The sequence below is a fragment of the Balaenoptera physalus genome (assembly GCF_965194825.1).
Source record: "Balaenoptera physalus genome assembly, chromosome: 1".
In the NCBI taxonomy this organism is placed as follows: domain Eukaryota; kingdom Metazoa; phylum Chordata; class Mammalia; order Artiodactyla; family Balaenopteridae; genus Balaenoptera; species Balaenoptera physalus.
Window position 1 is genome coordinate 84,479,395 of NC_138882.1, and position 15,628 is coordinate 84,495,022.

General features: G+C 52.5%; 2 protein-coding genes across 5 annotated transcripts in view; one reads left to right on the forward strand and one right to left on the reverse strand.

The window, feature by feature from the left end:
- The window catches only part of GATAD2B (GATA zinc finger domain containing 2B), an 84,236-nt gene extending 79,769 nt beyond the window's left edge, over positions 1 to 4,467 (forward strand). For all 4 annotated transcript variants that reach the window (XM_082435752.1, XM_082435751.1, XM_082435749.1 and 1 more), the window contains one exon: positions 199 to 4,467. In XM_082435752.1, the coding sequence (XP_082291878.1) occupies positions 199 to 332 (134 nt within the window). In that variant the 3' untranslated portion in view covers positions 333 to 4,467. The remainder of the gene's footprint in view (positions 1 to 198) is intronic.
- Positions 4,468 to 5,520: 1,053 nt separating this feature from the next.
- Positions 5,521 to 15,531, reverse strand: LOC309655237 (immunoglobulin superfamily DCC subclass member 3-like; the record flags this gene model as incomplete). Its single annotated transcript, XM_082450226.1, is given in 15 exon segments — positions 5,521 to 7,668; positions 7,762 to 7,891; positions 8,307 to 8,436; positions 8,568 to 8,655; positions 8,659 to 8,675; positions 8,786 to 8,974; positions 9,059 to 9,223; positions 9,539 to 9,783; positions 10,074 to 10,239; positions 10,380 to 10,538; positions 10,624 to 10,761; positions 14,241 to 14,371; positions 14,452 to 14,596; positions 15,046 to 15,171; positions 15,174 to 15,531. Coding segments are annotated over 15 exon segments (2,217 nt in total). The 3' UTR covers positions 5,521 to 7,638.
- Between the last annotated feature and the right edge of the window lie 97 nt (positions 15,532 to 15,628).

Below are 15,628 nucleotides of genomic sequence, written 5' to 3' on the forward strand. Positions count from 1 at the left end.
TTTTGGGAAGACCTCTCCTAAAACTTGGGAGCAGGGTGGGTAGTTGCTACTGAAATAAAGCTTAACTGAGTCTGCAAAGATGTAGACAGCTTCTAATGTTTCCTCTGCATCTCCACCACTGCAGCCCCAGGGTAGTGCGGAAGAAGGTGTCATTTCCTCTTTTAATACCTGCGCTCCACTTTTGTCTCCTGGGTCTAGGTGTCAACATTGCATACTTGAACACTGGTATTGGAGGACACAAAGCCCCCAGTCTGGCAGACCGACAGCGGGAATACCTTTTAGACATGATCCCTCCTCGGTCTATATCGCAGTCCATCAGTGGACAGAAATAACGCCTGTTCCACTTGTACTGCCCCAACCTTGTATCCTTTACTCCTCTCCTCTCCCGTTGCCCCCAACTTCCGTCGCATGCAGTGCCTGTACTGGTGCCTACCATACACGGAAAACAAAACAGAAAAACAGAAGACAAACAGTAGAGATCAACAAGAAAACACACGCCCTGCCCCGCCACCTCCCCTGTATTTCACACTGCTGCGATCTGTTCTTCTGCCACTTTCTCTCTTCAGTTTTCTATAACAGTGAGGTGGATCTTTGCCTCTGATAGAGGTCAGAATGAGGTCCTGGGGAGAAATCCAAGCCCTCTGACGTGTGTTTCTAAAGTTTGTTTTTATGCTTTAATTATTATTATCATTTTTAATGATGTTGTGTGTCCTCCCTTTGTTCAGTGGACGGTTAAACCTTTTTATTTTCCCCCCAATATGTTTTTTTTCCTCTTTCTTTCGTCTTTTTTTTTTTTTGGTAAACACAAATGACATTCAGTTAAGTGATAGGAGCATTGCAGTAGGGTCCCCAACTGCCAGGTAGGACATGACTGGGAGTGTTAGGGGCAGAAGTTTTTAATGCACTTAACCCCAGGGTCAGGGGTAGGTGGTGGCATCAAACAAGGAGGAATAGCACACCCGCTGTGGGGTGTCTCTGAGCTGCACAGTTCTGGAGGCAGTGTTGAGTATTGAAGTTGGGCTCTAAGAATGAGGGGAAAGAGCCTGGAAGGAGAAGCTTTAAAACTTAACCACCCTAGAATTGACCCATAAAGAAGGGGGAGAAAGGGGCGTGACAATGAGCATAATGTTGAGCCAAGGAGGACTGAGACCAGGTCCTGGCCTTTTGGATGCTGGGGGAATGAGATTGGTCTCCTGACCCCAGTGGAGACACAGAAGTCTATTCCAGGCCAACTAGCCCCAAATTATTTCATCTTATTTTCTTTGTAAAATTCTCCCCCATCCCCATCTCTTTCTTTTCTTTTCTTTTCTTTTTTTAAATCCTAATCTGCCCTTGGTAACCACAGCCCCATCTGTAATGTAGAGGAGTGGCTATTCCTAGCCTGACTTTGCTGGGTGTCCTGGACATTGGATGGACATGAGTGAGTGAAATGTCAAAGGGAGGAAATAGAGGAAGAAAGAAAGAGGGGTTTCCCTCCCAACAGTTGCGACTCTCCCATTTGTCTCTTTACCCTCTGAGCGCCAGGAGATGAGGGTGAGGGCACCTAACAGATTGGAGCCCTGCCCTGACCCTGCTGCACTAACTGCAGAGCTGGCCGCTCAAAGCCAGACAATTCATGTCAAAACCAGTCCTGGACTTGTGCTATACAAGTAGTTGTTGTCTTTTTTCTCCCCAGAATTCTATAAATTTTGCTTTTTTGTTTGTTTTTATTTTTTTCTTAAGTGCTACTAATGTAGAGAATGAATTGAATTGTGCAATGTTGCTGTTCTGGGGATTGGGGAGATTAGCATCCCATTTGCCCATACTGTGGGGGAAGGGGGAGAGGACCAGGCTGTTTTTGAGGTAAGGGAAGCCCCTTAAAGGTAGAGGTTTCTGCTCTCCTCATAGTGTATGCCCATCTGTCTCTCCAGCCGTAGAAGCTGCCAGAGTTCAAGGAAGGGATACTCTCAGCAAAGAGGTATGAAGAGAGGAGTTTAACATTTTACCCTTGAAAGCCACCTGGGGAAGTTCCCCCACTTTTATTTTTAAAATTAAATAATTTTTTAAAGTAAGAAGGCACTTTTAAAATTAACACACACACAAACTGCACATCCTCCCCATAAAGTTTGGGGAGGGGATGGGAGAAGGAGCTGGAATCAGGCTCAGTTCCCCCCACACTGGCCTCTACTCCCCATACTCCAGAGCCACTGTGGGTGATTATACTGGCCCTACGGGCCTTCCTGGCTTTTTTTCTTTCCTCCCTTCCCCCAAATTCATTGAGCACTTAATAAAGGAGCAGAGATGCAGCCTGTGTCTGGGCTCCCCCAGTGGTGAAATGATCTGGAAGCTAGACGCTAGTAACAGGTAGTGATGGGGTCGTTTCGAGTATTTTTCTGGGGAATGTGGAATCCCTGACTGTAAGTGGTGGGAGAGGGAGGGGGGTTAGTGGAACTGGGTCTGGGATTATTTTAAAATTATATATATATATATAAAGATATATTCTTACATCTCTCCTTTGCCCTCTGTGCTTTGAAAGCACTGGATAAATCGTTTGGTTTTGCTTTTCCCTCTTCCACGAAATTGGAAGCTTTTTAAAAAATACTTTCCCTGCAAGTCATCTTGCCTTGTGGCATGTCTGTCTAGCTTCTTCCCCCCTCCGCACCCCCCATGATGAAGTGCCATTTCTGTTATGTCTCCCCTCCCCCAGCTCAGAGGTGCTCAGAGGTACGAGGTACCCAAGTTTGTCAATTGAGATTAAAAGTAAGGAACAGAGAATGTGCAATACCGTCTGGCTGGGGGGTGTCCCTGCCCTGAGCTGAGTCCCTTCCCTGGGAGCCAGGCCACCTTTGAATGGGGTTTGGAAGTAATATGTGTCGAGAATGGGGGATGATGGGGAAGGAAAGCCTGTAGTCGAGTGCCTGCCAAGGTGCTGAGGCGATAGGGGAGAGGATGGAGTCTTCCCTGTTTTTATCCCCTCAGGGTCAGTTACACAGAGGCTGCTTGTTGACTAGTATAGCTCCGTGACCCTTTGCTCAATCGCTGAGGTTTGATTTCTTACCCTCTCTTCTCCCCATTTTCATACCCTTCCCAGGGATTAGTGACAGGGGTGAGGTTCCCCTAATCATGGTAAAGTATTATTAGCCTTCCACCTCCTCCCTTTCCTCCCTCTCCCCCGTCCTTCTGTTTTCCTCATTTCTCTACTTTTTCATCACTGATTGCCTTGTGTCCCTCCAAGTCTGTTGTTGCTGTCCATCCCCAGGCCTTGGGCCCCATAGACACTAAACCTCATGCCCTAAAGATAGGAGGAAAGACCCTCTGTTCAGAGTTATTTTACCCCTGGAGCATTGAAGCTCAGGGTGATACTAGAGTGAGGATCCCACCAGTTTTGCCTGGCTTCCTCCATCCCCAGAGGCTTTAAAAGTAGTAGTAGTTTATGGACAGTGGCTTACTCTCTAGAAGACTGATATGGGTGGATAAGCAGTAAGGCTTGGGTAAAACTGAGGGACAGAGGTCCTTATTTGTCTTTTTTTTTTTTTTTTTTTTTGTCATTTGACCACAGCATCTGGACTTCTTTCATCCCTGGAATAAGTACTTTTTCCACATTTTTTGGATGTATGTATGGTAGACAATTTTTTTTTTTTAAGACACAGAGATAAATGTTTTCCTGCTTTGGTTACCTTTCCTTTCCCCTTTAAAAGGAATTAGCTATAGAACTGCTTTGTAAAGATGCTTCTTGATATTTTACTTTTGTTCCTTTTCCCCAACCACTCCCTTTTCTCCCCACTTCTCCAGAAGGCATAACCTTCTCTCCACACCCCACACCCCAGTCCTAGGCTCCCTTCCCCTCCAACAAGACCTTCATTAGCTTATGATATTTGCTGCCGAGATGTTATAACAAGGACTCATTCGTGTATATAAGCTATTTCTTGATCCATTTAAAAGGAATTGTACATTGTGTAGAAAAAAAAAAAAAAACTGAAAAAGAGAAAAAAAAGCCCTAGCCATGGATATTGTGAAACTGTGTTATGTCATTTTGTAATGTGCCCGTTTGTGTATGATCCGTGCAAAAGGGTTTCTGGGGAAGGGGAGGGGGTAGGGAGGCAGGGCTGTGGAGGGTGGGTAGGGGAGTGGGCCGGGCCCAGCACACTGAGACTGGCAGCTGCTCCAACCCCATCCCTCCTTAGAGATGCCACCTCCCCCACCACCCACCCCTAATTTGTGCCTTGCCTCCCCACCCTGGAGTAGTCCCTCCGGGTCACCAGCACTGCCTTGGCAGAGCCCACTCCCTACCCTAACCTGCCCACCCTCCCTACCCCCCAGCATTAGGTTGATACTGTGGGGAAGTGCTGGGGGTTGGGAGGTAGCCGAGGAATGGGGCAGTTCCCGGGGGCATTGAAACCAAGTATTATTATGAATTGTAATTGTATTTGCACTGTTTTTTTTCCTCTGATTGCATCAGCATATATACAATATACCTATATAACAAAATTCAGTGTCAAGCTTTCTTATGCAAGGGATTTCCTCCAACCCCAAAAAAGAACCTAGTTTCATGGGCCTTTGAGGGTGGATTGTCATGGGATGATAGAAATGATTTTAACAAACAAGTCATCCTAAGCAAGTCTCCCCTAGGGAGAGCCATATCCATCATTGTAAATTGGGGTGAGGCTGGGTTACTGCAAAAGCTAAGGCTCTTAGTCCGGACTGTGGAGAGTAAAGAGAACCACAACACAAAGGGAGGTGGGTGGTGGCACAGTCTGGAGACCTGGGGTTTAGTCCCAAGCTTTCCTACTAACTTGCTATGTGACCTTTGGTAGAGTTAATTTTCTGGGTCTCAGTTTTCTTATTTGTGAACTGATGGCAGACAGGGGGAGATCATCTGGCCACCAAGTTTTAAATGCTTCCTTCCCCACCTACAAAACTTGAGGTGAGGAAAGTGTTGGGCTGAAAACCCATGGAGGAAACCAAAGTTACTAGTGTTGAAGTGGGTAAATGTGTGACAGTGCCCTTGGAGAGCTGTCAGGCCCCTGCTGTTCCTTTTGGTTTAGGAAAGGCAGCAGAGTGATGTTTAGGACATCAGTTAAACCTGTGACATCTTTGCCCTCATGTCTCTAGTCATCCAAGGGCAGGGACCAGGCCCCAAGCCCCACCTCACAAGCAGCTGCCCTCAAGGGTGGTTGACCATTGAATACCCCAGGTTGGTGGTCACTCACACCCTTAGTGAGCTACAGGATGCAGAACTTTACTCACTTCTTGGTAGGAGAGCTCAGATATAGTCTACATCTTGTCTCCTTCCCTCAGATCTCATCTGAACCCCCTAAAGGCAGCTGTCTCAACAGCTGTCTCCTTCAGGGGCCCAATTTCCCCACAGCCTGGGCTGAGTACTCCCACACTCTAGGTCTTGGCTGGTAAAGCCTGGAGAGGGTATAGGATAGTGGGTGAAGCCCTGGTGAAGGTGGAAGGATAGATTGGTGGTGGGGTGGGGAGCAGGGAGGTGGGATGGGGAATGGCCTTCTCTGAATGGGGTGGGTGGGAGGGGAACAAGACCCTTTTGCACAACTCTTTAAGTTTCCTTTTTTAAAAAAAAAACAAAAAACAAAAAACAAACTCATTCTAATTTTCTGCATTGTGTTTGGGAATTAAAATGAAAAAACTAAGACCAATAGAAACTGGTTTTCAAAAAGGCAAATACACTCCCATCTGTTTCAGATGCTGCTGAGCATTTCAGCAGTGACAGATTCAAATAATAAGCTAATTTTTGGAGAAAGGATTAAAAGAAAAAAAACTTTGTAATATTTATCACTTGCAAGCTATGTTTAATAAAGAAAGGAATGGTTTCTAAACTTTCCTGTGGCTTGTGCTTTAGTCATGGGGGGCGTGGGGGGGCAGTTTGGTGGGAGAATTTTAGGGGCGATCTGGAGATTAGCTATGACTTATACTCCCTCCAGTCAATGGGGTACCTTTAGTTTGTGCCTTTTCTTCAATTGTGTTGATCATTTAAAGCCCCTACTTACCTCTGTATTCTTCTTCCCCTCACCTTTATGTAGATCCAGTGTTCTGGAAGCCACTGATCCCACTTTAGTTACCTGATGACTTAAGGTCTAAAGGTATCCGTAAGGAGGCTGCATTTAACCCAGAGGCTGGACCTCCATCCTGTCCTAAGGAGAGGTGTACCCTAGCTGTCCTTGGCCCTTCTTATCACACTGCTCTAGGGTCCAGTAAAACAATCCTTTGTAGCATGCTGGTTTCTCCAGGTGGGGACCTTAAAACAGCTCACACTGTTCTTTCCTTAGCAAACTGCAGAATATGTAGTTCCTCAGCCTCAGTGCAACATCCCCTGAAAGATCTGGAACTGCTCTGTCTTACCATGTCATCACCCCCGCTTCCCCAGGTTTTCCTTTCAATCCAGAACGTTAACCAGATCCTAATTTATTTTTTCCATTTTGGTTTATTTCCAACAAAGCTCTTAGACCAGGCCCACCCAGAGGAGAGGATGTTACTTCCTCAGGGACCTGAAGTTTGGGGCTGTTCTTAACCTCTTGGTCCCCTGCCACATTTATTAGTTAAAGCTGCTTATGCCCCTTGTGCAGTTGGGGAGGGGCAGGGCCCAGCCTTGCTGGAGGTCTTGTCACTGGTATGAGCATCATCCTACAAGAGCACAGAGGAGACAGTGTTTGGGGTCCCCCTAAGACCTGGGTTTTCCTTCCTCCAAGACCCTACCCCCTTTTTGACACAATACTGGACAGCCTTGGAGGGCGGCAGATTGAGGGAGAGCCTGGGGTTTGGTTTTAGGTTTGTGGTAGAGCTGGACGAGGAGGGACAAGGGGGCCAGGAGGATCAGAGGGAGGAGTGGGAAAGAGGTGCTTTTTGGACACCTAGAATTGAGGGGAATAGATGTGTGGGGTGCCCCACAGCGTCTGTGCTCATTCTACAAGGGATTCAAGGCCAACAGAACCTCAACGCAAACTAGTATCTCCTTTCAAAAATAGAAAAATGAGGCATGCCTCCCGAAAAGGGGTCAATGCTTTGGATCTGGAAAGGGGGAGATGGGCATTTGGTTGCTCAGAGAAGCAGCGTGTGTGAGCTTAGATGATGTTCAGAACTCTTCTGTTGTTGGGACGAGGGGGCAAGGAACTTGGCAGCCCCTTTGCCCACCTGCCTATTTAGACCAGCAGGAATGCAGGTTGCCTGTCCCTGGTCAGACTCCAGCTTAGACATGAGGAGACAAACAGATTTCAGACTGGGGGTTTGGGTTGGAAGATGGAGTTGCTGACAGAGCCCCTTGCCCTGAGTCCCCTCTTGGGGAGGGGGGGGCTTTAAAGCTATATATCTTTGGGTAGTTCATTTTTGGATCAAGAGGATATATTCGATGGTGTTATGAGGGAGGACTAATGGGTTGGAGAGAACTCCCACCTGAGCATGGTTTAGTTTGAGTTATTTGGTGTGTTGGGGAAGACACAGATTTCCCCATTTCTTGAGGAGAAGGGAGAAACAGAAATCACAACCTCTTCTCTCACCCTATGGTCAGACCTGACCCTCCCCGGAGAGGGGCTTAGGGACCTTTGGTTCTTTCTTGACTCCGGGGTGGCAGGGAAAGGTGACATAGATTCTTTGGTGGGGCCGGAGTTAGTGGCATCTGGGAGGGAGCCAACTTGGAGGGCCCTAGGGTAAGGGCGGCTGCTCTACGGTCACCTGAGAGGGAAGGTGGTGATCAGGCTTCGGCCCCAGAGCCTCAAAGCACACTGCTTTCTCCTTCCCAGTCCCCCTCACCTGAATGCCCCTCACCTGGGTGATGAGTGCAGTCTTCTCCCCCGGCTTCCCTCCACTCGGAGCCTGGCCTCTGCAGCCCCCAGCTCTGTCCGAGGCAGTCTGAGGCACTGCCCAGCACTCCTGGGACCCCTGTCTGCAGAAGAGGCTGCCCGGATAGGGAGGATCAGCGCCCTGACCTGTCTGGGGCTTCTCTGTGGCTTAGCATCCATCAGCCTCAGCCTTTCATCCTTTTCCATACTCCACAGCGGGAGACGCTGGGCCCCTTCCTTGTGCACAGGATGGCAGGGATCTGGCTCTGGCCCACTTCTGCCACCTGTTCTCTGCCTCGGGAGCCCCAGTGGCTCTCTGCCCTGCTTCCTGCAGCCCACCAGGCCTCCTCCCACTCCTGATACCACACAGCTGTGAGAAGAACTGGCCCTCTCTCTCTGCCTCAGTGTCCTCATTTGTAAGACAGATTAGTCATGGATTAAAAAAGCCCTTTTTTGCTCTTTGGGCCTGTGCCACCATAGTGCAGACTGTCTTCCTAGCAGTTTTCCGCATATAGCCATCCTGGCCCTTACCTGTGTCTCCAGCCCAGCAGGAGACAAAGGAGGCAAACGATGAGGGCAGCCAGGCCCACGTGGATGCCCACCACAACCCCAGGCAGCGAGCTGTTCTCATCCCGGCTGCAGGAGCACCCAGCCTTGGACTCTGTGGACACAGTGCCATCTGTCAGAGGACCAGGATGGAGGCAAAGCTCAGGCCCCTCCTCCTCCCTGAAGACTGACAGCCGTAGGTCCTATGGGAAGAGCCTGCTCTGACCCCGGGCCTGCTACCCTCACCAGGGGCGGCTAGGGGCACATCACGCAAAGAGACAACACGGGCACTGCTGTTACCATCCCCGTTGCCACTGAATGCCTGGAGCTTGATCTAATAGAGGGCGGCTGGCTCTGCAAGAAGCAGGAGATTGTGAAGGGAACAGGCCTGGCTGGGCCAGGAAGCTCAGTGCCTGGGGCAAGACCACACTGAGGAGGGGGCACAAGAAGGTTCAGGGCCTCACCCAGATCTGTGTAGAGGAAGGAACTGACAGTGCTAGCCAGGAGCAGGGGCCCCTCAAAATGGGCAGCGGGCAGCTTGCGGTGAAAGACTTTGAAGCCCTGGATGGGCCCCAGCTGGGATGGCAGCTCCCAGGAGGCCTGAACAGAGGTGGCGTTGAGCACTTTGGTGGAGAAGCCAAGGGCAGCAGGGGCTGCAGAGAAATGAGATGAGCTGGTTGGCAGCCCTGTCCACCTGAGGCCAGGGGCTCTACAAGGCTGGAGAGGGTGTCACTCACTGCTGCCCATGGTGGAAGCGTGGATGGAGGCAGGGTCCTGGCTGGCACCCTCTGCTGAGTAGGCCCGCAAGTGGATAGAATAGACCGTGTCAGGCTCCAGACTGGAGAAGACATGCTCAAAGGTGCCTTTGCCCACGGCCTCTTGGAGCTCCGGGCCAGCTGGCTCTGAGAAGCAGAGCAGCTTGGCAACCAGCATCCCTCTCCCTCACTACAAACATCCCCCAACCCCACAAAGTGGGCACAAAGCCTCAGCTAGGTCTCCAAGGAGAGCAGGGAAGGGGGCTGCAGAAGTCAGAGCCAGGATGAGAAAGGGGCTGACGAGCAGAAGGAAGTACCAGAGGACCACAGGTCCAGAGGCCCGGCCAGTGTCCAGACAGGCCTGGGGGTCACTAAGAGTGAGAGAAACTTGCCCAGGGACACCCCCAGTCAGGGGAGAAGTGGGCTGGGGTCAGGGACTCCCATCCACCCACCCACACCCACCTCCAACGGGCCGGAGGTGCAGCACATAGCCAGTGATGTCCCCATTGGAGGGCGGTGGTTCCCAGGACACTAGAATGGCAGAGGTGGAGAGAGCCGTTGCCTGCAGACACTTGGGGGCAGGGGGTGGCTCTGGGTCCCCTGTCACAGCCAGGCGGGCACTGGCCTGGTTGGAGCCCGCGCTGTCCTCTGCCACGCATTGGTAGATGGCCTCGTCCTCCGCTGAGATCCCCGCCAGCATCAGTGTGCTAAGGGAAAAACAGACGTAGCCACTGGGGGTTCCTTCCCGCCAAGTCCCCTGCCCTGGTTGGGTGGTGAGACCCACAGACCTGCCCAGAAGCAGAAGGACACACCACCTGTGGGCATTGCTTGTATGGAGCAGGCAGGGCAGAGCCTCCCGTGGGTGGAGGTGGATGCAGGGGGTTTGTGTGGGTGGTAGAGAGTGTTGTGAGGAGGTGGGGCTGGACGCCTGGGGCAGGTGCGGATACATCGGCAGTCAGGCAGGGTGGAGGGGGCGGGACAGGGGTATCTCAGCTACCTGTTGTTGTGGGTTAGCCGAATGTAATCCCCAGGACTCAGCCCCTTCCCATTCCTCAACCAGGCCAGCCAGGGCTCAGGGACACCCTGGGCCACGCAGGTGAAGACGGCGCTGCTGCCTGGAGGCCTGGACAAGGATTGTGGCCACTGGACAAACTCAGGCGGAGCTGGGCAGGCAATGGCAGGTGGAGGGCGCCATGAGGCCCGGCCTCTCACCTTCCTCCTGCCCCTGCCCCTCTCCCTATTCAGGTTCCCATGGGGGGATGGGGCGCCCCAGGACCCTCCCTGGCCGGCCCTCGGGGCTCACCCTGCACGAGCAGGACGCCCTGTGCTGTGCGTCGGACCCGGGTTCCCAGCCGATTGGCCGCACAGACGTAGATGCCCGAGTGCTGGACCGACACATTGGAGATCATGAGGTTCCTGGTGCCCAGGACTTGGATGCCCTCTACGCCGATGGAGCGGCCATCTACAGGGAGACGAGGGGTCAGAGCTGCGGAAGTGCCAAGTGCTGGGGGCTCCAGGAGGCGGGGTGGGACGGGGCGGCTTCACACCCAGGTGGCTCCAGGAGACCAGTGGCCATGGGTGGCCTGTGGCGATGCATTCCAGCACTGCCGTTTGGTGCACTGTGAGCGTCAGGTTCTGAGGCCCAGACAGAATCTCGGGCTCCTGCGGCAGCCGTGGGGATCCCACTGTGAGGTGGAAATAGCAAATTGAAGGGTCAGGCAGCAGCACTCTCCCCCTGCGCCCAGGACACACTTCTGCTCCCGGGGGACCCGTCTAGTCCTCAAGTGACCAGACCCCAGCGCGGCTGCTATTTTACTCCTGGTTTACAGATAAAGAAAATTACGTGCCCAGGGTCCTATGGCAGTAAGTACAGGTATACCTCGTTTTATTGCGCTTCACAGATAGTGCGTTTTTTTGGTTTGTTTTACAAATTGATGGTTTGTGGCAATCCTGCATTATCAGATGATGGTTAGCAATTTCAGCAATCAAGTATTTTTTAAATGAGGTATGTACATTGTTTATTTAGACAGTGCTATTTAATAGGATACAGTATAGTGTAAACATGATTATTATATGAACTGGGAAACCAAAAAATTCATGTGACTCACTTTATTGTGATATTCGCTGTGGTCTGGCACGGAACCTGCAATACTTCCGAGGTCTGCCTGTATCAGGGCTAAGCAGCTCTGGTGTACTAAGCAGGCCCCAAGTTAAACTGGAGGGGCGGAAAGAGGAGAGGGTGTAAGCATGCCCGCTACAGGGTGCCCCTGGAGGGCCTGCAGCAGTGTCAGAACATGAACTGGCCAGGTAGAGGGGTACCCTGGGGGGATACCCAGGGGCCTAGTCCCCTTCCCTAAGTCACCCACAAAACTGGCAGGAGACCCTTCCCTCAGAAAGAAAGCCAGGCCCCCCTGAGAAGTCAGCAGGTCTCAACTGCTCAGAAGGGATGCAAATGTTTTTTGAAATACACTGCTCTTTGGGTCTTCATTTTATGCCACCCTCTCCCATTTTATTAGGCTATTCAACCAATCATCACTGGGGGGCTGCCGTATGCCAGGCGCTATTCCCACACTGGGAACAAATAGCTGTGAACAACAGGGGAAACAGGCCTTTGTTTTCCTTTATCCAGTCACCCCCATTCTTGTTTTATCACTTTGTATTTTATGAGACTTTGCAACATATCTTTAACCTTTCCATAAATGTCCCTTATTAAGAACTCCTCTGGGGACTTCCCTGGTGGCGCTGTAGTTAAGACTCTACGCTCCCAATGCCGGGGGCCCGGGTTCGATCCCTGGTCAGGGAACTAGATCCCACATGCATGCCGCAACCAAGAGTTCACATGCCACAACTAAAGGAGCCCACGAGCCGCACATGAGCCCGCCTGCTGCAACTAAGACCTGGCGCAACCAAATAAATAAATAAATAAATAAGTAAATATTAAAAAAAAAGAACTCCTCGGGAATTCCCTGGTGGTCCAATGGTTGGGACTCTGTGCTTCCACTGCAGGGGGCCTGGATTTGGTCCCTGGTTGGGGAACTAGGATCCCACAAGCCGCACGGAAAAAAACAAAAAACATAAAACTTCTCACACAAAATTTTGTCTCTAAAATGAAAGTTTCTCAAGTACTGGTGTAAAGTCTTCTTCCACATCTTCAAATCTGCCTCAAGGCCTAGAATAGTATTTCACCCATTCTCCGTTCATTCATCCATTCATCCCACCATCATATACTGAGGGTCTACTTTGTACCAGGCACTCCTCAGTTTGCCTTCCACGAGCTCTAGTTCAGGCTGTGGACTGTCTTGGAATGTCCTGGCCTTGGCCAAGGAGGCCATGTTCCACCTGGTCAGACCGTTCAGTGAGGTAGAGCTGGCCCATGTAATGACACTTCACACATCCCTGGCTGAACCTCTCCGCGTGCCAGGCATTATACTGTGAGCCCCAAATGCATTGTCCCCTTTAATCCTCACTACAAGCCTGTGAGGGCAGTGCTTTTTATTTCTCCAAGTTTACAGATGAGAAAAGCAAGTGTCAGAGAGGTTAAGTAGCTTGTTCAACATCAGAGGGACCGGCAGAGGCGGAACACAAACCTGGATCTTGGAAGCACTGGACAGCTGACAGCATACCCCTCTTGCCGCTGTGAGCTCCTCGAAAGCCAGGGAAATTCTGTGTCCCTGGTGCCTGCCCAGGGTAAGGCCTGCCCCAGGGAAGTGTTTTAGGAGTGAATGGCTGGGGCTTCGGTACCCAGCTCCTGTCCCTGGGGAAGAGTCTACACTGACCCCAGCTCCTTTCCTGATATTTAGGCAACCCATGAACCCTCAGTTACTGGTTGATCCTCTGCGCCCAAAAGGCACCTGCTTCTTCTCAGCTGCCTGAAGCTCTCTTGGACATTCATTTCCCCGCCTCTACATGCAGCAGGATGGAGGAACCGTGCCTGTCCGTAGCCCGGCATTTGGCTAGGAGTACTGATCATCATGGAAGCCTGGCATCCCGCCCTGCCCTCCTGCCCCGGATGCTTGATGGGAACAGGAAGTGGGAAGCCAGAAGAACTTCACCCAGGCTTCCCTCTGCTCTCAGGGAGGAGCCCCTGATCCCCACCCTTTGCTTTCAGTTTCTAAGTCAGCTCCAGAGCAGAGACACAACAGATCCCCCTCTTCCCCTTTCAGTCTTCAGTTTAAAAACTAAGCACCCTTTGGTGAAATTTTGCCTTGATGCTTGCCCAAGGTTCACTGGTTATCTATACTATGGGGCCCCCTAGTGGATGATTCACGCATACCTTCCCTTCACATCCCCGGTGGCATCTCGGCTTCAGGCTGTGGCGTCAGTGTTACCTCAGTTTCCTGTTAGGTGCCAACTCTTCAGGGGCTCTGCTGTGACCCTCACTTTGGGCACAAAACTCTCCCACCCCCACATGGCCTGCATTTGGGGTCGTTCTGGGTGTTTCATCTCAGGTACAAAGCTATTTTCATCCTCACCCCAAGGAGGAAACATGCAAATGTGCACACACACACGCATATGTACATCTAAGCACACCACTCACAAACACAAGCGCACGCAGCCATTCACTCCCAGCCGAGACACAGGAGCCCACACTCAACCCATAAAGGGCTCCCACTGCTCTCTGGATCAAGTCCAAACTCCTTTTCATGATGGGCCTCACCTACCTGTCCTACATCAATTTTTTGTTACCCTGAATTCTGCCCATTCTGTGGTCCAGCAACATGGAACTGTATGCATGAACTGTGCTATTCTCACCCTTGTGCTTTTTCACAAAGCAATGCCAGGAATGCCACCCTCTCCACCTTCCTGACCTTGGACTGCCTCTCTCCGCTCACCCTTCAACAGCCAGCTTGGTATAGCTTTCTCTTGAGGCCCTGAGCAGCCCTTGCCCACAGCCCAAGGCTGGGTTAGAGGCCCCTGCCCTGGGTTCCCACAGCACCTCCCTCTCTACTCAGTTGGCAGCTCTGGGAAGCCAGTGATGGACCGAGCCCGTTCCGCCTGCTGACTGCTATATTCCCACACCCAGCAGAGTCCTCATACACAGCCGGCGCTCAAGAATATTTGTGCCACATACAACCAAATCAGCCACACCCACTCCCAGTGGTGCCAGCTCCCACACCCTCCTCTCTGCCCAGTGCCCACTCTGATTCCCCTGGTCCTTGCTTACCCTTCAGGGTCAGCCAGGCATCCTGGCTGTGGCGGGTATTGGCCACATTGTGTGCCACGCAGCGGTAGGTGCCCACGTCAGCCCGGCTCACGCTGGTGATGTGGAGGATGCCACGAGGCAGCGGCGTCACCCTGAGGATGCAGGAGTCGGGGGTCCGTGGCTGTGCAGTGGCCCATAGCCTGCCACTCCGCCACTTCTCGCTGCTGCTCACCGGTGGTTGGCAGCACTCAAGGTCGTGCCGTTGTGCTCCCAGGAAACGGAAGGCTCCGGCACTCCCCGGATCAGGCACTGGAAGCGGGCGACTCCACCCGGCTCAACCTCGATGGACTCTGGATGTTGATGGAAGCGCAACAGACCTAGGGCACGGGGACCACCTGAGCATAGGGAGCTGGCCCCCGGCTCTGCAGCCAGCAGCTCTGTCCCAGAGCCCCAGTTCCCCTTCTGTGCCCACGGCTGCCACTCCCTGCTGACCGCCTCGCTTGCACCCCTGCAGTCTCACGTCTGGGATTTCTTTGGGCCATAAGCACTTTGCCTTCCTCTGTAACATTTAAAATTCTGTTTTACATTTGCACTGGTATCAAGACAAATATAATCCAGCACTATAAAATAACAACGCATTATTATATATTATTATATTCATTTTTTCTTCTGGTGCCCCAGGCACTGTGCATATACTTCGTCTAACGGCCAAGTCGGTACTGCCCAGGCCCACCCTGGGCAATTCTGTGCCCCGCGGGTGCCGTCTGTGGGTACCCCTGCGCATTCTCGCCCCCCCTGCCCTCACAGGAGCAGCCCAGTCACTTACTTGCCAGCTGCACCCGGGCCCGCTGGCTCACCAGGCGCCCAAAGCCGTTCTGGGCCACGCAGTGGTACTCGTGGGCGCGGGAGGGGAGGCTCCAGCGGGAGGGCGGGGTGGCCAGATGCAGGGAGCGTCGGGCATCAGGATGGCACTGCTGTCGTTGGCCAGGGCCAGCCCATCCCGCTGCCAGGAAATGGACACAGGCGGCTCACCCTCCACCCGGCATGGCAGCACCAGTGGGCGCTCCCACGTGGCCACCACGTCCCCCGGCTCCCGCAGGAAGGCCAGCTCAGAGTCTGCAGCGCGACCTGCGGGGACAGCCAGCGAGGCCAGGATGCGGCGGCCTCCTGGCGCCCACCACCTCCCCTCAGTTTTGAGCCCCTCTCGGCCTGGGCGAGGGGTGAGGAGGCAGGACTTTAGTTTGGGGGCACCTTGGGGCAGCAAGGGAGGAGGGGGAGGAGGGCCTTGCAGTCTGAGGAGCAGGGCCGCCATGATCCATGGCCTCTCTCAGCTGGGCCCTGGCAACGGGGGGGGGGGGGGCGGCGCGGGCACAGGGGCCCAGGCTTGGGCATTGTGCTCCCCGGGGACA